Source organism: Perca fluviatilis, chromosome 11, assembly GCF_010015445.1.
Source record: "Perca fluviatilis chromosome 11, GENO_Pfluv_1.0, whole genome shotgun sequence".
NCBI classification, from domain to species: Eukaryota; Metazoa; Chordata; class Actinopteri; order Perciformes; family Percidae; genus Perca; species Perca fluviatilis.
In genome coordinates, this window is record NC_053122.1 from 39483122 (window position 1) to 39508556 (window position 25435).

General features: G+C 41.3%; 1 protein-coding gene across 5 annotated transcripts in view; it reads left to right on the forward strand.

Annotated features, from left to right (window-relative positions):
* Nucleotides 1-3008: 3008 nt before the first annotated feature.
* The window catches only part of frrs1a (ferric-chelate reductase 1a), a 36403-nt gene continuing 13976 nt past the window's right edge, over nucleotides 3009-25435 (forward strand). For all 5 annotated transcript variants that reach the window (XM_039816250.1, XM_039816251.1, XM_039816254.1 and 2 more), the window contains exons 1-10: nucleotides 3009-3100; nucleotides 3453-3693; nucleotides 4020-4162; nucleotides 4403-4497; nucleotides 5581-5731; nucleotides 5852-5968; nucleotides 6215-6286; nucleotides 6462-6560; nucleotides 23708-23858; nucleotides 25128-25241. In XM_039816250.1, the coding sequence (XP_039672184.1) occupies nucleotides 3489-3693; nucleotides 4020-4162; nucleotides 4403-4497; nucleotides 5581-5731; nucleotides 5852-5968; nucleotides 6215-6286; nucleotides 6462-6560; nucleotides 23708-23858; nucleotides 25128-25241 (1147 nt within the window). In that variant the 5' untranslated portion in view covers nucleotides 3009-3100; nucleotides 3453-3488. The remainder of the gene's footprint in view (nucleotides 3101-3452; nucleotides 3694-4019; nucleotides 4163-4402; nucleotides 4498-5580; nucleotides 5732-5851; nucleotides 5969-6214; nucleotides 6287-6461; nucleotides 6561-23707; nucleotides 23859-25127; nucleotides 25242-25435) is intronic.

Below are 25435 nucleotides of genomic sequence, written 5' to 3' on the forward strand. Positions count from 1 at the left end.
GTGGAAAAGTGATAATTGTTCTAATTTATATAAATGTCTTTAAAACGTTGAATAATAGCCATATTGTATGAAAATTTTAGGTGGTACAACAGTGGCAGAGCAGTGGCAAGCAAGCGACATCCGTTTGGCACACATCGCGGCACACACTGCGTATATGTGTGTGTGTGTGTGTGTGTGTGTGTGTGTGTGTGTCAAACTGTACTATTTAGCTTATATCAATAAAATCAGTTTTACTAACTGCAAATGAATGGCTGCCATAGTCATCTGCTGGCTAAAATATGTAAGAAGAATTCCAATATATACTAAGGAATTTAAGAAGTTCAAATGGGAGTTTTACAGCAAGGACTTAAATGAGCTTGAGTGTACTCAAAAGAATTCAAGGTTTCCTTAAAGTGTCTTTGTTGGAATACGGATAAAACATCACATGAGGTCTAAAGCCTGAAGAGGTGATCTATAATAACTTTTATTTAGGGTTAGCCCACTGTGTGTGTGTGTGTATTATATACATTAACATCAAGATTAATTTATATTAATTATATATACTGTATACATATATATACAGCTCTCAGACTGCTCCCATTAATCCCAATAATGTTTCCAAAATCGTTTCAGTGGTTCATCAACTCATAACAGGGGGAACGGCACTGCTGAAGTTACTTGGTGGCCCTCTATCGGCTATAACTGCACTATGCAAGTTTGCCAGATTGGGTAGCGGATCTGTAGTTCGAATGAGACATAATGGACACAATTCCGCTTCCAACCTGTAAGGAGAAGATGAAAAGATGAAAAGTGCTTTGGTGTTGCTTTAACAGACCCATAGAGCGACCTGTGAAAAGAAGGCTCAGACAGCCTGAATTATAGGTGGCAGCAGTGAAATGGCCTCATCGTACATGCCACAAGGCCTTTGCGAACATATTGGTATATCATTTGTGTAGATAAAAATAAAAAATGACTCTGAAATTGCAGTTTCATAATACTCTGCGTTTTGGCTCAAGAGAGAATGAGGATAAATAACATTATCGTCAATGAGAGATCCACTGACCGTCTTGTCGCTCTGAGGCAGATAATTCAAAAACTACAACTCATATCGCTTAAATACGTACGTTATCACATATACATATATGACAAGTAAAAATTGTGGGCGTGAGAGCAATTTATAGAGAACAGACTAAGATGATTTTTTTAAAGGCTCCGTGCTCTAGCGATGACATCACCCACAGTAAGTCACGCAATACACACCCATTATAAAAAAAAATAAAAAATAAAAAACATTATAAATGCAGAAAAATCCTGAAATGAACACTAAACTTAAACGCTTAATAGACCCTGAATAGATGAATTTGTCCTGAATGTTTTAAAGTCTGTAGGGAAAAGTATGGAGGAGGAGGAGATAGATTTTGAAGGAAAAGTGGATTTGAAGAATTTGAAGCCTGGTCTCATTGACTTTACTTGAAAAAAAGCTTAATATTTTAAAACGTATTAATAGCAGAACAAATGTTGAAGTGCCATCGTGTGCTTAAAGAGCTGAACATTTTTATATTGTATATAACAATACTGTGAATGCTGCTGAATCAGCATTCACACAAAGACTAAAAGCTTAAAGGGAAAGTGAAAGACGACGGGCGAAATCCGAGTCACACTCGGTCAGGCTTTCAACATATGGTGACAATTACGGGATTGTTAATGACTTAAAACCGACGAATATGTCTATTTCCTTTATGAAATAACTTTAGATTACATGATGTTGTTGCTTGTCAGTAGCCGACATTAAACTACATCCCCCTTCCATTTAGCGTAGATATGTTATTCCTTTTAGTCCATGTTTGTGTTGGCCCACTATTTTCTTTTCCCTTGTCCCCCTGTACCTGTGTTAAGCGTCCTTGGGTTTCATGAAATGTGCTATATAAATCTAAATTATGATACCATTACCCTGTTTAGCTCACAAGACATCCAAAGTAGGCTAAGTTACCGTATGCAACACTTGAAATGCAGCGATGTGTTTGTAACTTATTCTCTTATTGTAAATGCATAATTTTCTGTCTGAGCTAAACATTCATTGCAACTATATGACCTCCCCGTAACACTAACTCCAAGCCCTTTACGACAGCAGGTGTGGTAAAAACACTACCACTTTTGTCCAACGTGGCTGCTAGAATAAACACAAACTGAAAGTTACATGTAGCCACTTTAATTTAGATACTGATGGCTTTAATGTGCCTCTTTCTCTGTCTTGTACACATTTATGGTGTGTGTTTGTGTGTGTGTGTGTGTGTGTGTGTGTGTGTGTGTGTGTGTGTGCGCGCGTAATGGGTAAGGGTTAGGGTTAGGATTTTAATTGCATAGCTTTTTTGGGAAGGGGTGGGGAGACTGGTTTTAGGATGTGGGAATGAGTGAGCCTATGTTAATTTTATTGATGCAACTTTGCACATTTATGTTACTTTAAATTAGGTGTGATTGTGTTTGTAAAATTGTATATTCTGATGTTTTGTATTTTACTTGCATTGAATATTCAGTACTTTACCTGTCCAGGGACTACAGGCGGAAAATAGCAATTGGGCTACAACCTGGTACAATGCATCTCTCCTTGTTCTCATACAAGGTTAATGTTTATTTGTCCCTGTTTAGATAAAATTACATTACATTACTTTATGTATGCTTTCTTTCTACCAAAACTATTCTGGTCAGGCTAAAAAAATATTTCAATAGGGGTACAAGTTTGAGAACCATTGTCATAGAAGACTATTGGCCTCTTGGTCTGTCCATTTTGACAGACCCAGGCTCTTGGTAGGCGGTGTCTGACGGTGCCGATTGTACACGTGATAAGGTAATGGAACATGCCCCGTAGTGAAAAGTCATATCATGATGTTCCAATAGTTCATCCATAGGGTTGTAAAACTGCTGCAATAAAATACACACACACGCACGCACGCATGCATGCACGTATGTACGCACTCACACACACACACACACACACACACACACACATACACACAAAACCACAGGGCACTGGGACCATACAGTCTAGATTACTGGGAAAATGATATTGCACTCACATGTCACGCTGGAGATTTTTCCTTCTACTCCAGCAGGCTTCCGAGTGGTGAGTACAACAACCTTATCACTCACTTAGGTGTAAATGGTTTTCTTTCAGAGGTTTCCTCTGTAGACTATTTTTTATTTGTCATTTTTTGTGACAGTTTGTACAAGTCATGGCCCTCCACTGCCTGGGGTTTCTTAGGCTACATCTACACTAGTAATTTTCTGTTTAAAAAAAAACAACCTTGCATATCAGTTAGTCTTATCTGTTACGTAGGCTTACATACCTTTCAGTAACAGTTTCACCTTGTATATTGTATAAATGAATAAAATAGCCTTGCCAGCCTACTTACTGGAGTTCCACAACTACTGAAGCTATGAACTTAGAGAAATGTGCAATTTATTTTTCATTACAGACTTTGTGGACGTGTAGCAGCTGATTTATCTTGGAGATGTCTCCTGTGGGCTTGTATTGCCTTCTCTTTATCTCTGTCTTGGTGTGTTACTGGGTGCCAGCAGGCTGCTATGCCAACGGCAAGGTCACCAAAGTCTGTGGCAGCATGGAACCCCACCATAGTGTCCCCGGTCAAACCGCTCACAGCCCCTACAGCCTAGAAACCAACAGCATTAAGTTCAGTCCCGGAGATCAGATCAAAGGTACCTAAGGACTGTGACAAGTCAGTTGTCAAGATTAGCTGAAATGTTTAACCCCATCACTACCAATGCATGCACATTGATGATAAAGCCAGTACTCTATAAGGAAGAAGCCAGTGAACATAGTCTTTTGTAATTGTAATAAAATAAGGGTTCAAAAATAAATAAAACTTTGACCAAACTAATCATATTTAAGACTCCATTGAATATTTAACTCTGTCAAAATACAGGTCCTACTAAGTTATTAATTTAAAATCAAATGAATTGAAATGATTGATATTGTTAAATAAATTTCTTTTCATTTTTTACTTTTGAAACATCATTTTCAGTCACCCTTTTTGGAACATCGTATTTTGAGGGCTTTCTACTTCAGGCCAGAGATGCAGCCAATAAGAGCTTGGTATCCACAGTTGGCACCTTTACCCTGACCAATCTGAACAAGACACAGCTGCTCACCTGTAATAAGCACCAGGTGAACATATGCACATATCATATTCACATAACGACACACAGTAGTTGAAGTACTATGTGTAAGAAGTAATAAATAGTACAAACATATTTGATCACAAAATCAACATACTCAGATAAGAAAAATAAAAACGAAACCTGTGTGTGCCTGCGTGCCTGCGTGTGTGTGTGTGTGTGTGTGTGTGTATGTGTGTATAAATGTGTGTGTGTGTATGTGTGTGTCTATATGTGTGTGTGTGTCCAGGGTTCAGCAGTGAGCCATACGAGTGATGCCAGACAGACAGAGGTTGTTGTCATCTGGAATGCTCCTACATATGCTCCCAGACAGGTTCAGTTTTTGTGAGTTTATATTTCTAAAATTGTATTCAAAGCTATTCTATTGTTGAGCAGAATCATAAAATCAGCAAACTGATTCAGCAATGTCAGTTAAACAGCATTGAGTGTTCTTAGCATTATTAGCTAATGTCACTTGATGTAAGTGAGCTCTACCAGACACATGTGAAACTAGCTCATTTAGCAACCCCTTGACTCTGCGTTGTGTCATGTTGGCTGGACAAATAGATACATTTCTGAGTTGCCACTTTCTGTCTGAACAGTTGGATCAAACCAGGCACTGGGTATATTTCTCATGCAGTGGCAATGTTGCACAGTGAATAATTACATCAAAAATAGGAGAGTAAAAAATATGTACCTGGATAGGAAAATAATGATGACTGATCAGTCATACAGTTACACTACAGAAGATCAAAAAGTTATTTAAAGCATGACAGTGAACTGGGTTGCACTATATTTTCTGTATATACAGTATACTTATACATGTTCCACTGTAATGTAATACATTACTTTCAGTGGTTACACTTTGTATTAGCATTTTAATTACAACACTAACATATTCATACATGGGATATACTTATATGAATTTGTTACATTTGTGCAGAGTGCTCAGCTCAACAATCTACCCATATCTCTCATGATTTAATTTTATCAGTTACACCTTTGTTTGATACGTCAAAATGTCTGCCTTAAGAAATGTTTAGGCAATATCCTGTGTTAAAGTGGGAATTTTGGTATACAGATGGACGTACAGAAAAGGCAACCGGATAAACAAAATCTACAGGGCTCGTCCTATGCGACTACAAATATCCACAGATATTAGCCATTTGTCAAAGATGAAAATGTAGTGTCTAAAATGTACAGGGTTCATCCTCTGCGTAGCATTACAATCTTTATTTAATTTAGATTTTTATTTATAATGGAAATTTTAATGACCAAAAGGTGTTTTGAAAAGTAAATGTATGCTCATTAAAATACACGTTTGCTTGACAGTGCAACAGTGTTAAATCTTGACTTTATTCTAAAGATTTCTACATAACTTGACAGAATGTGCCACAATGAGTGTTTATCTATGGCTATATTTTCCAGTGTGACTGTAGTGAAACACTACAATCTATTTTGGGTGAAGCTGCCTGGGCCAGTCATCTCTCAGGATGGTGTTACTCCCCACCCACCTCAGTGGGACACTACGCCTCCTCCAGTACAACCTACAACCACAGCCTCCATCCTGCCTGGGCTTGTGAGTGTCACAACATTTGGACTTCTGACTGTGACGGACTTCTGACTGTGACAGTGATTTCCTTTCTGAACATGCAGTAATCAATAAACTCCCTCCCCATCTTACATCTTACATCTTTAGTTTACCTCTGAGGGATGTGGCCAGTCAAAATCTTGCCTGCTCGATCCTCCAGGCTGTGATCCAAAAGATCCTCATTGTTTCTTCCTGTCCATGACTACAGAGGGACCAGACAAAACGGTTTGACTTTTAACAGTACTGGTACAATGAAAACAAGTAAAGGTGCTACTTTAAGCATTTTAACATCAATGGATTCTGATCACATTCAAAGTGGGACGCTGTGTGTTACCAGAGTGAAAAAATCATATTTTATGCAGGTAGTGGCAGAAAGCAAAGTCCATCTCTCAAAATATTGCAGCGGATCTATCTGATTTGAGTTGCTCTGGAGCATATCACCTACTGAATCTTTATCACTTTTCTCTGCAGTCTATGATATTTGAGCTGAGTGGCCCAGCAGAGGGATACATTGCCTTTGCACTGTCCTGGGACAAATGGATGGTAAGCTAGTCTCTCAGTTTAACACAACATTCTGCATTGCATTTATCTTCAGTAATCAGAAAAATACCTGCAGCTGTAAAGACATTTTTGTTATGATCCATTTACCAACATGTTACTACTACATACTGTATATATTTACGTGTGTGTGTGTGTGTGTGTGTGTGTGTCTGCTCAGGGTAATGACGATGTGTATATGTGTGTAAAAGATGGGGATAGAGTATTGGTGAGTGCTGCCTTCGTCAGTGGACGGACACACCCTGAGGACCAGTCTGAGGTGAGAAGTGAAAATTCTTTCTGAATAAATCTAATGTAAAATAAATGGGAAGAACAGGAACAGAGAACATTGAAAACTACAGAAGATATCAGTGGAAAAAAAAAATAGACTTAATGCTTTCCTTGATTTCCCAAGCAGGGCGCCTGCACCTGCAGGGGGCGCCGATTTGTTGTGTTTAGGTGATCTGTTACGGCCACAGCAAACAAACACAACTTAAATTACAGAAGTCTGGAGGTCTGACCAAAAAGAACAAAAGAAGGGAAGAAGCTTGAGCCAGCCCATAAACTAAAAAGTAGTAACTAACTAACAGAAACAAAGCTGCGAAAACTAAACTACCAGACCTCCATCCTCAAAGCAATAAAATACAAAAGAAGACAACAGAAGACAACAGAAGACAATGACGATCAGAGCTGCTTCAGTCTCAGAGACCCGATTCCTGGGCGTTTCTCAGTGTTCTTCTATGGACCTTTTTCACAGCAGACATTTTCTTATTCTTATTTTCTTATTCTTTATTTATAAAGGACAACATTAATCAACATTTCTGTAAATGTGCCAGTGTTAGCCAGCCGGCTAATTTTCAACTGCAGTCCTTTTGGCCAGATGATGTTAGACCAGAGCAACCGGAAGAAAGAAGACATTAGTACAGGTTAAATTATACAGACAGAAATCAACAAGACACAACGCAGACAGCTAGAGCATCAGAGAAGCTATCCCTGTTTGCAATGCAGAGCCACAAGAAGCAGCAAAGCACCAGCATATCTAAACATCAAACAGCATTCACATTTAGTACAAGATATTATACAAGCATCGAAACACGGCCAAGCAACATAGGCCACAAGCCATCTTCAACAGCGTTCAACCATGCAAAACAGTAACAAGCCATAACGAAAAGATAAAATAAGTTACATCACTCATGAGGGATGCGTTAATATAGGACAGGTTAATATGATAATATATAAATATATAAATATTTAAAATACAAATTTGTTATTCATACATATTCAAGCAATGCAAAGCGAGCTAAGTTTAATACCTAGCAAGATATCAAAACATTAAACATGTTAGCAAGAGGTTAGCAATACTAACAACATTAATATAAAAAATACTAAGAGACTAAAAATGTTCACAAGTCTGACTATCCAAGAACCAGGTCTTGAGACTTTGTGTGAAATTATGGTAGATGGTGCAGTTTCTTATTTCATTTGGTAGAGTATTCCACCTATTAGAAGCTCTAACAGAGAAGCACGATTGACTAAAGGAACTGGACCTATAAGGGGTTACACAGTCCCCTCTCAGAACAGACCGAGTGGTTCTATTCTTAGAATTTTTTTGTTTAATAAAAGAATTGAGTGGTGGAGGAGCTTTACCATTTAGGATCTTGAACATTAGACAGATGTCATTATATTTAATTAGATTTTCCCAACTAAGGATGTCATATTTGTTAAGAATTTTACAATAATGATAAGTATTATGTTTTCTGTCTAGCACTTTGAGGGCCTGTTTATACAGAGAAAGAACAGGCTTAAGGGTTGTATCGTTTGCTTGCGTCCAGCTTGTCATACAATATAATAGATGAGGAATAATCATTGAATTTAAAGGGGTGATAGAATGCAAAACCGATTTTACCCTGTCATAGTTGAATAACGACAGTTCGGTGGGTAAATAGGACATACATATAAGCTCAAAATCCCATTGACACCCTTTTACTATGAAAATTTCATATTTTGAAACTGCCGCTGAAAACGGGCGAATCCCAACAAAGCTGGAAGTTGACGTCAACCTCCCAAAACCGGAACCTTTGTCAGCCCATGGGTGTATTAAGAGAACGGTCACGCCCCAACATTTACATAGGCTACACAACTGACCTGAGATCAGGTAGTCTTCTGAATCTAGGTCGTGCAGATCTCAGAAAATGTATACATTGTTCATATGCTATTTTACCATTAAATTCACTTCTGAGACTTTTTTATGCGAGAAATCAACTACTTAGAGGTCAAATATGGGCCGTTTTACGAAAATTTATGTCTAATTGCAAATTTTGTTCGACTGTGTGTCGGACTTCAGAGGCTGGTGCTGCCTGTGTTGCTGCCTCGCCCGCCTGGCCTGCCTTCCTCCACAGACCCCGGCTTGCTGTGAGCCCGATTGAGCTCCCGGCACGCTGCTGCAGCCCACAGCACCTCATAACCACAAGAAAGTCACCGTTTGGGCTGGTGGACTACTACCAAACGCCGCTGCTCTGACAGAGCTCCAGGGCCTGCAACTCCCCTCTTCCTGCTAGCTAGCTAAATGCCCGGTGTATGTGAGTGAAAGCGCGGTCAGCAAGATTGTTACGCCAGCATTCTCTTACCACAGATTCTAGTTAATCTTATAATGTGTGTAATTATAATGTGTTGAGTTATTTAAACAAACAATTGGGAAAATAAACGCCGCTTGTCCATGAGTCTCATTGATAGAGCCTGCGGCTGGATGGAGCTCTATCAATGAGAGCTAGCTAGCCTCCTCTTAGAATTCCTCTGGAATTCACAAATATTCATTAACTTGAAATCGGACACCGTTGTTAGCTTTATAAAACATATAGTTAGATGTTGTATAAGTGGTGTGACGAAATTCAAACTGTAAATATACTCAAATTACGACCAAAAATGAAGCTAACTAGCCGCAATCTGTACACATAGGATTGCAGGGACAGTCGCAGCTAACGAAACCCTTACAGCTCACAAATATTCATTAACTTGAAATCGGACACCCTTGTTAGCTTTATAAAACATATAGTTAGTTGTTGTATAAGTGGCGTGACGAAATTCAAACTGTAAATATACTCGAATTACGACCAAAAATGAAGCTAACTAGCCGCAATCTGTACACATAGGATTGAAGGGACAGTCGAGCTAACGAAACCCTTACAGCTCACAAATATTCATTAACTTGAAATCGGACACCGTTGTTAGCTTTATAAAACATATAGTTAGATGTTGTATAAGTGGTGTACGAAATTCAAACTGTAAATATACTCAAATTACGACCAAAAATGAAGCTAACTAGCGCCGAATCTGTACACATAGGATTGCAGGGACAGTCGCAGCTAACGAAACCCTTACAGCTCACAAATATTCATTAACTTGAAATCGGACACCGTTGTTAGCTTTATAAAACATATAGTTAGTTGTTGTATAAGTGGCGTGACGAAATTCAAACTGTAAATATACTCGAATTACGACCAAAAATGAAGCTAACTAGCCGCAATCTGTACACATAGGATTGCAGGGACAGTCGCAGCTAACGAAACCCTTACAGCTCACAAATATTCATTAACTTGAAATCAGACACCGTTAGCTTTATAAAACATATAGTTAGATGTTGTATAAGTGGCGTGACAAAATTCAAACTGTAAATATACTCGAATTACGACCAAAAATGAAGCTAACTAGCCGCAATCTGTACACATAGGATTGCAGGGACAGTCGCGCTAATCGAAACCCTTACAGCTCACAAATATTCATTAACTTGAAATCGGACACCGTTGTTAGCTTTATAAAACATATAGTTAGTTGTTGTATAAGTGGCGTGACAAAATTCAAACTGTAAATATACTCGAATTACGACCAAAAATGAAGCTAACTAGCCGCAATCTGTACACATAGGATTGCAGGGACAGTCGCAGCTAACGAAACCCTTACAGCTCACAAATATTCATTAACTTGAAATCAGACACCGTTGTTAGCTTTATAAAACATATAGTTAGATGTTGTATAAGTGGCGTGACAAAATTCAAACTGTAAATATACTCGAATTACGACCAAAAATGAAGCTAACTAGCCGCAATCTGTACACATAGGATTGCAGGGACAGTCGCAGCTAACGAAACCCTTACAGCTCACAAATATTCATTAACTTGAAATCGGACACCGTTGTTAGCTTTATAAAACATATAGTTATATGTTGTATAGCTAAGTGGCGTGACATGTGTGTAACATTTGGTAAGAGATTGCTGGTGTAACAAGCTCGCCTACCGCGCTCTCACACACGGGCCATTTAGCTAGCAGGAAGAGAGGAGATGCAGGCCCTGGAGCTTTGTCAGGGCAGCGGCGTTTGGTAGTAGTCCACCAGCCCAAACGGTGACTTTGCGCGGGTATGAGGTGCTGTGGGCTGCAGCAGCCGTGCCGGAGCTCAATCGAGCTCACAGCAAGCCGGGGTCTGTGGAGGAAGGCAGGCCAGGCGGCGAGCCAGCAACACAGGTAGCTAAACTCCGACACACAGTTTTACCAAATTTGCAATTAGCCATCCATTTTCGTAAAACGGCCCATATTTGAGCTTTATATAGTTGATTTCTCGCATAAAAAAGTCTCAGAAGTGAATTTGGTAAGGAAACATTGCAGTGTCTGGAATATGAGTTTCTGGTCGTTTCTAATGTCTGTGTATTGGGGATTCGCTCAACCAATCAGCACACGACCTCTAATGCGTGTGTATGGTGAGTCGCTCAACCAATCAGCGCGCGTCTATATGTGTGTGTACGGGGCTAAGGCTCAACCAAGTAGCGCGCAGCTCATCTAAATATTCATGACCATACCATATTTGGAAGAAAAGCACTTGTTACAAATAGGGCCAAAACACAGGGATGCATAAGGGCCAATAAAATATCAACCAGGCCATTTTCAGCCCAACCAATGTTACATACCCCATTAGGAGACCATAAGGAACAGTGTGAAATACCCTATATAATCATTCTATCACCCCTTTAAGTATAATTTTGCTGCTGAAGTTGTTAGGCAGCTTCTTATATACCTAAAATTGGCGATATTGTATTTAGTTATTCAAATTACTTTTTTCCCTTTTTTTTTAAAAGACAAGTTGGAATCAAGGATGATACCAAGATATTTAACATGAGAGACAACTTGAATATTCTCGCCAGACACATAAACTTTGTGCTCACAATCTGAAGCGGAGTGTGTCTTTGAAAAAAACATACAAACAGTTTTCGATACATTTAAACACAGGTGAGAATTTTCAAGCCATGTAGTTACATTTTCCATTGTTGAATTAAGTTTAAGAGTTGCTTCTTTTTTGGTTTTTGCATGAACGTATATTATAGTGTCATCTGCATACATCTGAGCTTCACACCCTATACAAATTGATGGCAAGTCATTTACGTATAGGCTAAACAAAAGAGGTCCTAAAATTGAACCCTGGTGCACACCCATCTCATTAATCATAAATGGTGATGTTTAATTACCCACTCTTACACACTGAACCCTATCTGCAAGATAAAACTTTGTCCAGTTTAGCACGTTTGATGAAAAATAAAAATTTGCTAGTGTTGAGATGAGTGGTCATTTGTTCAACAACACATTTCTCGGCAATTTTTGAAACAACTGGTAAAATGCTAATAGGTCTGTAGTTGCTCATGTAGCCGGTCTGGCCTGACACTCCCTTAATCTCAGTATGTGTAGTAATGGACGACAGACATCTTCTGCTTTGCCAGTTGGACAGGGGGTTTATTTTGTATACCTGTGTACAACACACATTTATCAGTACAGCAGCTCTGGATTCCCACACGCACACCTCTCCTCATCACAGCGTACCGCTACTGAGGAACACGTGCAGTGTTCTTATTCAAATAATGTAACAAAATACATTTCAATGTGATCGTATAGTCAAAATGTCATTATAGAATCAAAACAATTTCCCCACATACCAACTGCAATTTTTATATTTCATTAATAAATGTAAAATATAAAAATGAACAAACAAAAAAACTATATATATATAAAAATAACATTTTCATCACAAAACACAAGGGGAGTACTCACATACCTGTGTACAACACACATTTATCAGTACAGCAGCTCTGGATTCCCACACGCACACCTTCAAATGACAGGGAGAAAAGAGCCAGCACATAAGAATCCACACGTGTGCTCTTCATTAAGCTAGCCTGAGAGAAGCGAGCTAGCATCTCACACAAAAAGTGCCGCACACAATAAAACTGTATGTACACATTCAAACAAATATCGCCATAACAAAGGACAAAGCTCGTGACAGTTAAAGTGTAGCAAGAACCTCTACTTAACGGTTTTAACATGTTTTAAGTCACTTTGAACCAAAGCGCTCCGATTGTCTTACCTCTCCTCATCACAGCGTACCGCTACTGAGGAGAATAGCGCCGACAACACAGGAAGTGACATCACCAACAGGAAACTGGTCACACCGCCAGAATAAAATTAACAAAATAAAAACTCCCCAAAATAAATACACACAAAACCAGATTTATATGAAAATAAATAACAAAATATCAACGAACATGGATTTTTGGTGAAATATAACAGTTAGAACACATCGGTTACATCCACCCCTCCTAGATTTCACCAAAATCCAAACCATACCTTCAGGATAAGCAAATGGCAACATCGGGAGATGAACACTGAGTGTGAAAACCTGACCAGGGTTCACTGAAGAGTTCTAAACTCTGACATCAGCTGTATTAGCTGCCTAGTAACGGCTCAGAGGGAACCAAGGGTGATCAAGCCTTAGCCCCTTCCTAGATTAATATGATGCCTTTTACACCATACAAACATCTGGTCACTTCAATGTACATTACACACTTAATATACATTACATTAATCACAACATCCTTCAAATGCATATCGACAAGTACACATGTAAAGTAAACAAACATATCTGCCCCTCTAAAACAATGTTAGAAGTGACTGAGACTTTCTGCGAACAGAAACTGCTAAGTCCCTGATGCCAAGAGGCTTTTGAACCATAGACTCAATGAGTCGATTAACTCTTTTACTGACCCTGCCTGCTCGAGTCCTGACTACCTGCTCTGTGTCTGCTGAGTGTGACTGAGTGGAGAGTAAGTCTGAAGCAGGTTCTGCAACTAAACTGTCCAGATCAAAGTCTCTGCCTGCGTGGCTTTGGTCACATTGAGAGCCCTGGATGTGATCCGCAGACTGCTCTTTATAGTCCAACTCTGAAGCTTCCTGACTTGACTGGTCCAACAGCCCTTCACTCAGTGTCTCCTGACTCTGTGTGTCCTCTGATCCATTCATTATCCATGCACTGGTTCTGCTTGCTGAATCCTCCTCCACTAACGAGTCCAATGAGTCATTTACACAAGGTCTTTCCTCTGACCCATCATCACACAATTCCTCTCCAGGTGTCCCCACAGGTAGGAAACTGATGTCCAAGAGGAGATTACGGTGCACTACTTTCGTGCTGCCTGTTCCATCCTCCAGCTTGTATGTATGTGTCTGCAAGTTTCGGTCTTTGACTGTGTACACTGTTGCATTCCATTTGTCAGCCAGCTTCTTCTTTCCTCTCTCCCTTTGTTTTACCACAAGTACTCTGTCTCCTATGTTCAGATGTGTGCCTTTCACCTTCCTGTTGTAGCCCTGTGCCTGTTTATCCTGTTCTCTGACAGCATGTGTTTGAGCAATCCTGGCTGCTTCATGAAGATGGGACATTAGTGTTTTCACATAGCTTTTGTAATCAACAACCACTGGATCATGCAACACTTGCTTGAACATCACGTCCACAGGGAGTCTTGGAATGCGACCGAACATAAGCTGGAACGGTGCGTATCCTGTGGTTTCATGTACTGTCGCATTATAAGCAAATGTCAATGTCTGTATCTGCTGAGGCCACTTATGTTTCTCTTTAAGGGGAAGGGATCGCAGCATGCTTCCAAGCGTTCGATTAAACCTCTCAGTTCCTCCATTTCCCATGGGATGATATGCAGTAGTGTGGGATTTGGAGACACCGGAAAGCCTGAGCAGTTCTGCTATGAGCTCACTTTCAAAATTGGCTCCCTGATCAGAGTGGACACGTTCAGGAAACCCATACACACAGAAAACACAGTCCCACAACTTCTTGGCCACCTGTTTTGCAGTTTGATTGGTGCATGGGAAAGCATGAGCCAACTTGGTAAAATGGTCTGTCACCACAAGAACATCCACTGAGTGTTGCTTACTGTCCTCTGCACTCCAAAAGTCCAGGCACACTAGCTCCATAGGAGCAGACGTTCTGATACTTTCAAGTGGGGCTCGAGCAGAGGGATCTGGTGTTTTAGCCAGGATGCACCTTTGACAGCACTTGACATACTCCTTCACGTCAAACTCCATCTTAGGCCAAAAGAACCGCTGCCGTGCTAGATGCAGGGTCCTTGCCTGCCCTTGATGTCCAGCAGCATCATGAATGCCTTGCAATGCTTTTTCTTTGAGGCTGTCAGGTAGAACATACTGGTGTCTCTTTTGTTTGCTGATGTGGTCCTTAGTAACCCGGTAGAGGACACCATTTTGAACTTTCAATCTCTCCCACTGTTTGATGAGCACCATCACTTTTGCGTCACATTTAGCTCTTTGCCCCCCGGAGGGGCGCCTTCCGCGTATGACAAATGGCATGATAACCGAGATGGAGGGGTCTAGTTCCTGGCTGCGCTGGAGGTCCTCTAATGTGAACATAGGGAGGGTGTCTTGCCCTGGCGATGACAGATCCTGAACAGACTGAATTAACTCCACAGCTCTTGTCTCAGCAGCAACTTCCCAATGGTCGTGAACCCCCATGAGAGCCTTAACAGACCCAACATCACAGTGGCACTTGAAGGAGTCAGATTGCAGCTTCATTCCCTTATAGGTTGATTTCTTCACATGTTGACACTGAACCTTTAATCTGAAGGTATCTTGAATGCCATCATGACTCACACCCTCAGCCTCAGCAAGAAGGTTAGTGTACTGCTCTGTGATCACCCTGTGACTGATTGTTTTCGCAAAGGGGTCGCGGCTGAGTGCGTCTGCGACCACATTCTTGGTCCCAGGTATGTGTCTCAGGTCGAATGTGTAAGGGGCGAGTTTGGACACCCAGCGCTGCTCACAAGCATCGAGCTTAGGTTTCGTCATGATGTAAGTTAGAGGGTTGTTATCAGTCCATACTGTGAAAGAGTGACCTCTTAGCCAATGGCTGAATTTCTCACACACACTCCATTTCAGGGCCAGAAATTCTAGCCTATGAGCCGGATATTTCCTTTGAGAACTGCTCAGGGTTTTACTGGCAAAAGCGATAGGGCGTGCTTTGGTTTCACCAGCTGGTATTTGTGATAACACAGCTCCTAACCCATCCAGAGATGCATCGATGGACAGAAGGAGAGGCTGAGAAAAATCTGGGTGTGAAAGAACAACACAGTTCAAAAGACTATCTTTCAGGTTACTGAGAGCCACGTCACATTCATTTGTCCAATCAGAGGGTCTGAGCTTCCTGAATGAGCCACCGTTGGAACTTGTTCTGACTTTTCCACGTTTCTTTTGTCCAGCAGTGAGAGCAAACAATGACTTGGCTATCGAAGAACAGTTAGGAATGAAATGTTGGTAATAGAACACCATTCCCAGAAAGGATTTTATCCTCTTTACTGATGGTGTGCAGCCATCATCCTCCATCAGGTCTGCTTTTGACATTTTAGATATAACCTCAATTTTTGCCGGGTCCACAGCCACTCCATTGCCATCTATAATGTGACCAAGAAATTTGACTGAAGATCTCAACAAGTGGCATTTCTTAGGGCTCAGTTTGAGGTGGTGAAGCCTGAGCCGCTGGAAAACAACCTCAAGTCTCTCCAAAGCCTCTTCTTCAGTTGCAGCAAAGACCAGCAAATCATCAAGGTAACACAACAGACTGCTGAAGTTCAGATCACCAAATATGCTGAGCATCATTCTCATGAATGAAGCAGGACTGTTGCACAGGCCCTGTGGCATCCTGTTGTACTCATACAGTCCGCAACTGGGGTCGTGAACGCTGTGTACTTCTTGTCATCCTCTGCCATCGGTATGTTGTAGAAGCCAGAGGTCAAGTCCATGGTGCTGAAGTAGGTGTTTCCACCCAAGGCTGCTAGACAGTCTGACTGGTGTGGTAATGGGTGCGCATCCTTGAAAGTCCTTGCATTCAGCCACCTGAAGTCGGTGCAGAGCCTCAAACTGCCATCCTTTTTCCACACCAAAACCAGGGGAGAAGCATATTCACTCACTGATTTCCTTATTATCTCCTGTTCTTCCATTTCAGACAGAACCTGTCGCAATTTCTGATAATGGGCTGGTGGTACCCGCCGATAGGGAAGGCGGAAAGGTCTTTCATCAGTGAGTCGAATACGATGTACAAAGCCTTTCGCCTCACCACAGTCCAGTGCGTGTTTGGAGAAAATGTCATTGTACCTTTCAAGCAGATCAACCAGCTTCTCTCTGCCCACTTGACCAGCATGGCACTGATCAACATCAATATCATTGAGCCCAACCTGTTGCAGTCGCTGTTTTAAGTCTGTGGATCTGGCAGTATCAGGCTTTGTCTTTGGTGTGTCTCTTTCAGGTTGGCTGGTGCCCTGGAAAACCTCAAAATCTTCCACAGCTACACAAGGAGACACATCTGCCAGTTTACTGTTTCTTTTCAATGTGATGGGTTTGTTTGACATGTTGGTGACTTTCATAGGAACCCATCTATCGCCCCATAAAGGTGTGATAACGCGCCCCACCATGATATTACGAGGCATGGATCTGGACGTGGTGGGCTCAACTACCACTGTGCTGCCTGGTGACATGGGAACATTACTCGGCAATTTTCCCCAGACTAGATGTTCTTGTCTTGCCAGCAGGGTGACAGACTGCTGGAGCTTAACAGTGCCGATTCTGTCTGGAAGCTCCTTGCCTCTCCACCTGGATGAATTTGCCATGAGGTCGAGAAATCGTTCACACTCAGGAAGAAGATTGCCACTGGACACAAGGCGCCAATAGTCACTGGTTATTTTGAGCTGGTGCATCAGAAATCTGATGACATTGGTGCCGATGATCAGGTCATCACGTTGACCAGGCACCACAAGGACAGGCACGATGCAACGCTCTCCGTACAGTTCCATCTCCACTTCATACATGCACTTGGGTCGGCTCAGTGACCCACCACAGCCTACCAACACCACCTCCTGAGTCAATGGAATGGGTTCTGGGAGCTCATTCAACATCTTTTGCTCTGCTTGCTCACTTAGCGTGCAGGCCATGGAACCAGAGTCAAGCATCCCCTGGACCTGGAAAACATTGTTTATGGTGACAGAGGTGTAAAAGAGTTCATCATAGGGTCCCACTCTCTGTGTGTTTTGCACTATTACTTTAGCACCAGTGGGAGCTGCTGCACATGCTCTTATGTAATGTTGCTCAATATCACTGTTGAGGGTCTCTTCCTTTGTGCCCACACATTCCCTCTCTAAATGCGGGCCAACTAGTTTAAGGTCTGGGGGCTTTGGGGAGGGGAGGTGCAGATCTGACCTTGGCCAGGCTGCCGCCTAGGACAGTTTCTCTTTATGTGATTTGGCTCGAAACATACCAGACATAGACGTTTCTGCCTGCAGTGTGCGAGAGTGGAGTGCTGCGATGACTGGCAGACCCTGCAAGACTTATGCTGTATCTGATCAGAGAAGGCAGGTTTTTGTGCAGAATGGTTGTTCTGTGATAGTGCACGATCAAAAAGGCTTACTAACACTTTCAGACAATCATCATTGCACGTAGGTCTGGTCACAGTGATGTCCTTCTGCACAGGTGACTCGTCAAGTGTAGGAGCCTGAGTGTGTACTGCTATTGGTCTGAGGCGCTTTGACTTGGAGAGCACTTCTTTCATTTCAATTTGGTAGCGATCAATATGCTCTTGAACCTCACTGGCTGCCCATTTATCTGGTGCTTTATACTTGAAAACAGCGGCAAGTGTGGGATCTGGGCAGTGTTTAACAAACATCATAGCTACTTCCTGACAAGGATCTTCCATGCGCCGTCCCAACCTTTTCAAGCCCTCTTCTGCCGCATCAACCGCCTTGTTCAGCCTAACCCAGTACTCTACAGGGGACTCTCCTGTCACTGGGGCTGTGCTGTAGAAGTCAGCCATAGGCATACAAGAATATGTGACCTCACTGAAATGTTGTCGGAGGATGTCATAGATGACTTTTGGTCTTTCTTGAGGCTTCATGGATGGGCTGCTTCTCAAAGTTATCCTCACAATGTCTTTAGCCTTGCCCATTAATTTAGACATTATCTCAGAATGCTGTTCTTTCAGAGGTATGCCACGTTTCCTAAGATACACTTCCATTAAATCTTCCCACTCACAGACTGTGTTCTTGTCAGACCCATCTCCCCTGAAGAGCGGGAGGCTCTTTCACATCTGACTGTAGGACGAAGCTTTGCACCGGTCAAGTTGAGGTAAGTGGAGTCACTGAATGGCTGGTCTGCACTGTTCTGAGCTTGCGCACCACTAACATTGTTCCCTTCACATTCACCTTTTAACTGATCTCTTATAGTCTGTCCTACCTGCTGAGCGATATGTGTTATCAAACTATTTAAATCTGGATCATCAGTGGCTGGGAAATATGAGAGGGTATCCCCCTGACTATGGCTAGCTGCCTGACCAAGTATATGGGTGGAACTAAAAGCTGGTGAGTCTACATTACTTGCACCGAGGGATTATATCCCTCCCCAAAAAAAAAAAAAAAAAAAAATTCACTGCTAAGCCATTTACGCATTAGCTTATATTATAGTTTTATCTGCATACATCTTAGCTTCTACACACAATACAATATATTGAAATGGCAAGTATTTACTCTTATGGACAGCTAAACAAAGAAGGTCAAAAGTGAACCACAGTTGCAACCATCTCATTAATCATAAATGGTTATGTTTAATTACCCACTCTTACACCACTGAACCCTATACCTGCAAGATAAAACTTTTGTCAGTTTAGCACGCCTTTGATGAAAAATATAAAAATTTGCCTGGAGTGTTGAGACGAGTGGTCGTTGTTCAACAACACATTGCGGCAATTTTGAAACAGACTGGTAACAGTGCTGAGCCGGTCCGTAGTTGCCCACTGTAGCCGGTCTGGCCGGACACCTCCCTTTAATCTCAGTATGTGTAGTAATGGACGACAGACATCTTCTGCTTTGCCAGTTGGACAGGGGGTTTATTTTGTATACCTGTGTACAACACACATTTATCAGTACAGCAGCTCTGGTTTCCCCACACGCACCTTTCCTCATCACAGCGTACCGCTACTGAGGAACACGTGCAGTGTTCTTATTCAAATAATGTAACAAAATACATTTCAATGTGATCGTATAGTCAAAATGTCATTATAGAATCAAAACAATTTCCCCACATACCAACTGCAATTTTTATATTTCATTAATAAATGTAAAATATAAAAATGAACAAACAAAAAAACTATATATATATAAAAATAACATTTTCATCACAAAACACAAGGGGAGTACTCACATACCTGTGTACAACACACATTTATCAGTACAGCAGCTCTGGATTCCCACACGCACACCTTCAAATGACAGGGAGAAAAGAGCCAGCACATAAGAATCCACACGTGTGCTCTTCATTAAGCTAGCCTGAGAGAAGCGAGCTAGCATCTCACACAAAAAGTGCCGCACACAATAAAACTGTATGTACACATTCAAACAAATATCGCCATAACAAAGGACAAAGCTCGTGACAGTTAAAGTGTAGCAAGAACCTCTACTTAACGGTTTTAACATGTTTTAAGTCACTTTGAACCAAAGCGCTCCGATTGTCTTACCTCTCCTCATCACAGCGTACCGCTACTGAGGAGAATAGCGCCGACAACACAGGAAGTGACATCACCAACAGGAAACTGGTCACACCGCCAGAATAAAATTAACAAAATAAAAACTCCCCAAAATAAATACACACAAAACCAGATTTATATGAAAATAAATAACAAAATATCAACGAACATGGATTTTTGGTGAAATATAACAGTTAGAACACATCGGTTACACTCACATCAGATGGATCTCCTGTTTTATAGACTGGGACAACTATGGCTGACTTCCAATCTTTCGGAAATTTCTGTTCTCTAATTGAAGCATTTATTAGGGCCCGAGCGCCGACAGCGGCGAAGGCCCTATTGAAACTGAAGGAATTATTATTAGGGCCCGAGCGCCGACAGCGGCGAAGGCCCTATTGAAACTGAAGGAATTATTCTTTCTTTCTTTCTTTCTTCTATTATTTTCCCGTCAAATGAATTGGCTTTTTGAGGGGCCTAATATATTCAAAAACTCACCAAATTTGGCGGTTGCATCAAGTCTGGTGAAAATGTACGTATTTTAAGGGTTTCGGGAATAGGCGCACAAAAATGGCTCGCTAGCGCCCCCTAGAAAGTTAAGAAAATTGAGCCCCTGCAGTGCGTTTAACGTAGACTCACGAAACTTGGTACACATATGTAACATGTCAAGATGTACAAAAAACTTAATTAGAGCCATTCCCTAAACCCAACAGGAAGTCCGCCATTTTGATCTCAAAGTTCGAAATTAGTGCGATTTTGGCCATTTCCACATGTCGTACTTTAACGAACTCCTCCTAGAGATTTCATCCGATCAACTTCAAACTCGGTCTGTGCCATTTTAAGATGTTAAAGATGAAAAGTTGTTAAAAGAAAAACTTTTCGTCATAGGGCGTGGCGGCCATTTTGTGCGTTTCGCTGCCGAAACAGGAAGTGGGTGTAACTCGAGTGTACGTTGTCCGATTACCTCGAAACTTTTCAGGATTCATAAGAGTCCAACCCTGAGGACAAATAAAGGCCGATATTTACTTAAAGTCATAGCGCCCCCTAGTGGCAACAGGAAGTAGGCCTAAAAGTCAAGGTGCTATACTTTAACGAACTCCTCCTAGAGATTTCATCCGATGGACTTCAAACTTGGTCTGTACCATCCCAACACCTTAACGATGAAAAGTTATTAAAAGAAAAACTTTTCGTCAGACGGTGTGGGCGTGGCGTGGCAACCATTTTGAGTGTTTAGCGATGAACAAAGAAGTTGTTGTAACTTGAGTGCACGTTGTCGTATCTGCCCGAAATTTCTCACGATGGACAAGGGTCCAGGCCTGGGGACACCTGCAGGCCAAAATTGACTTTCGGTCATAGCGCCCCCCGCTGGCAAGAGGAAATGCGCCTTATATGACAAACATCATCCGATTTGTATGAAACTCAGAATGTGTGGTCTACATGTGATACTGAGCCGGCCCCTATAATATGACCACGCCCACTTACTCAGGCCCCGCCCCCTTGCATAACATTTGAACCGTTTAAGGTAGAGTCTTGTGTGAGGTGTCATTGAACTCAGCAGAGACTTCTTTCTTCAATGGTGATGGTTTGACCCACCCCTTATGTTGAAGCCACGCCCTTTTTAATAAATACTGACCCATCTAAGGTAGAGTCTTGTGTGAGGTATCATTGAACTCAGCAGAGACTTCCTTCTTCATTGGTGATGGTTTGATCCGCCCCCTATGCATTAGCCACGCCCCTTTTCACAGCTAATGAACCATATGACGTAGAGTCTTGTGTGTGGTATCGTTGAACTCGGCGGGGAGTTCCCTTTTCATTGGTGACGATTTGCGGCGTCTGAGTGCCTCGTGAATGCACGGTCGCAAGGAGCGGAGTCCGCCAGTAACCCCGACGCGCGCCGAGGCGCGAGGGCCCGTCCATCGCTGAATGCAGAGAGCAGGCAGGCAGGCAGGAGAATGTTTAAGGTGGAAGGTTTATTCAAACCAAGAGTCCAAAAATCCAACAGAGAACTGACTAACAAAACAAAGGAAAACCAGAAACAGAACTACTGACCAAAACTCACGGACGAGGAGACAGAACTGAACACGGTTGGGAAACTGGAAAACACACAAACAAACAATCATCTGACACTGGACAAGGGGAACACCAAGACTAAATACACAGACTAATGAGATAACACAAGACAGGTGACACAAGGGCTGGGAAACAGGTGAAACACATTAGGCAGGGCAGAGCAATCAACAAAAGGAGGGAAACACAAGACAGGAAGTAAATAGGACAAGACAAGACAGAAAACCAGAGACTTCAAAATAAAACAGGAAACAGAGCACAAAACAGACCACCAAAATAAGACAAGACACCAAAACCATAACAAGTATGAAAAGCACAGCTGAAATTGTTAACCTTAACGATGGCTCAATTCCATCAAGTGTCCCAGTAAGCTATTTCAGTGAGTCAGCATGCACAATACCAGGGCCTCTCCTAAGTGGAATGCAGCCATCATTAATGGTTTTGAATACACCTGTGCTTTTCCTACTATGACATGTCAACATGTCTGCCGTGAAAAATGTCTATTGACTTGTGTTCTTGTGTCCCTGTGAAACGTCATCTTGTGTTGCCAAAGTACTGTCCCAATACACAAGTTCGCATTTCACCATGAATAGTTAAGATTCCCGGAAATGTTCTTGACACACCCATTTTTTGTTGGTAACTTGTATGAACTTGGCAGCACCCGTATCCCAACATTCATTTCAGCATTCAACGAGGGTCGGGTTTCTGGTACATAGACAGACCAACAACGGGACAATTTTAACAATTTTCGCCATCTTATTTATCATCAGATTTCGAATATAGGCACTCTTGCGAAAATTGTTGCCAAATTGACAATTTCTCAAATTGTTAACAGCGTTTTCTGTGCTTGTGAACTTGCGAGTTCATTCTTCCAACAACAACCAGCAAGAACCTTCTCCCCAAGAACACAAGTCCGTTCTTTGCATTCTTGAGATTAAGAAACAGGCCCTGTCTCCCAGCCTTCCTTATGTACAGGGGCGGGGCCACACTGACAATCAGGAATCAGGAACACCTGATATGAACAGAGAGGAAGAAGAGAGCTTGGCGGGGAGCGCATAACAGATCAAACAATATTTTCTCATGACATTTGACAAAAAAATATATTTTGAATGAATGGTTGTGTGATGGGAGATCTTTACAATCCAAATGAATGGTACATTTTCAATGAAAGACTGGCTGTGTTACAAGGGTAATGAGTTTGGAGTTTTGTACTAAGAGTTGTGAAATTGTACCACACAGTTGCGATAATAGTACCAAAGCGATACAAAATAAACTGTAACATGTTTGTCTATGTATGCACCATCACCAAGGCAAATTCCATGTAAGTGTAACTTATTGTGGCAATAAACCCTTTTCTTATTCTGATTCTCACAAAGAAACCAAAAATGTTTCCCTTCTGAAATATAATTGGATTTTCTCTGGATTGTGTGTGTGTGTGTGTGTGTGTGTGTGTGTGTGTGTGTTTGCAGTCTGTCCTCTCCTCAGTGTCATGGCGGCTGGCAGACGGATATATTCAGTGCAGGTTAAGTAGACCAGTCAAACTGACTAATCAGAAAAGAGCCCTCTATGATCTGGACAAAGACTACTTTTTGTTTCTAGCCAACGGACATGCTCAGTACGGTAAGAGTATGCAAACACACTTTACCTTGGAAACTGAACCCATTCACCCGTGCAGTCAAACTGTGTCTAAAGGGGCCAATTAATGTCCTTATCAATCTGTCGACGCTTTATTATGTCACACGACAGTTTGATCTGAGAATGGTGTCAGGATGTGATTAACAGGAAATTATCAGCACATAAAGTACAGGCTTATCCACAGTTGGCTTTTTCTAACACTCAGTAGTTAATGGTTAATTGGCCTTTCAAGATTGAAGTGATTTATTAATGGATTACACAAATGCCCACTTGCTCACAAATTCTCACTAGAGAGAAAATGTTATGAAGAAGCTGCAGTGTGAGTTTAATTATAAGTAGCACTTTATTTGAATTTTTAAAATTAATGAGCAATTACAATTACAAGAGTCCTATCTACAAATCTACAAACACAAGTAAGCACTGAATTTATAAAAACTCAGGTTGGCTACATAAAATAACAAAGGCATAAAATAAATTACAAGAATACAGATAAAATGAGAATGTGTGGACTTATGATTGAGTAGTTATGAGAGATAGGAAGGCCAAACAAAATCAGATATGAATAGTTCAGATCCATACAGACAGTTAAGGTCCTAAGTCTCTTTTTTTAAAGATTATTTTTGGGGGCTTTATCCTTTATTTGATAGTGACAGTGAATTGACAGGAAAGGTGGAAGAGAGATGGGGGATGACACGTAGCAAAGGGCCGCAGGTCAGACTCGACCCGGGCCGCTGCAAAGGACTCAGCCTACATGGGGCGCACGCTCTTACTGGGTGAGCTAGAGGTCGCCCCATAATTTTTGACAGAATTTGACTGAAATGCAGTGTTGACACAACTATCCCATAGCTGTGCTCCCCTGTATCTAATAGAAAATTGACAAAGCCTAGTACGGAACATTGGAAGGTGTAAATATTTGGCATGTCTTGTATGTAATAATAATATAATATATATATATATATATATTATTTGAAAATAAAAACCCAAAAGGCACGTCTGTGTCCTTACTATGTAAAACTCATTTGATGGCTAAGGATTCATTTTACTGCTGTTTGTTCAAAGCGTGTGTCAACCAAGCTGGCTCTGTCAGCTATATCTGACTTCAAAAGGTCTGTGACTCATAGACTGACTGTTAATCAGTAACATTGAAAACTTTTATGTCCCACTTATGTTGAATGTACCAGGGGAAGTAGTTTGCTAGTAGTAGTTTATTAGTTTGCTGACATATATATAACTAAAATTGTATCTCTCCTCTAGGTAAAGTGTGGAAACATAGTCAGCAGCCATTAATCTCCAGCCACAGAAAACATATCACTGGACCACCAGAGATCCTCAGAGGCTCCCGGGCACCCATCATTATGAAAATGCATGGTTTGTTGAGTGCTTGATTTAAACATTTAGGTCACTGGGTGTCTGATGCAGTTAAACTAGCCCAAGGATATGTTTTCTAAGCTTAACATGTTTTCATTCCATTTCTTTTCTCTATGAGTTATTACAACATATATAAAATATGTAAATGTAATCATAATCAAATTTCTTCATACACAGTCAATGATGCACACACG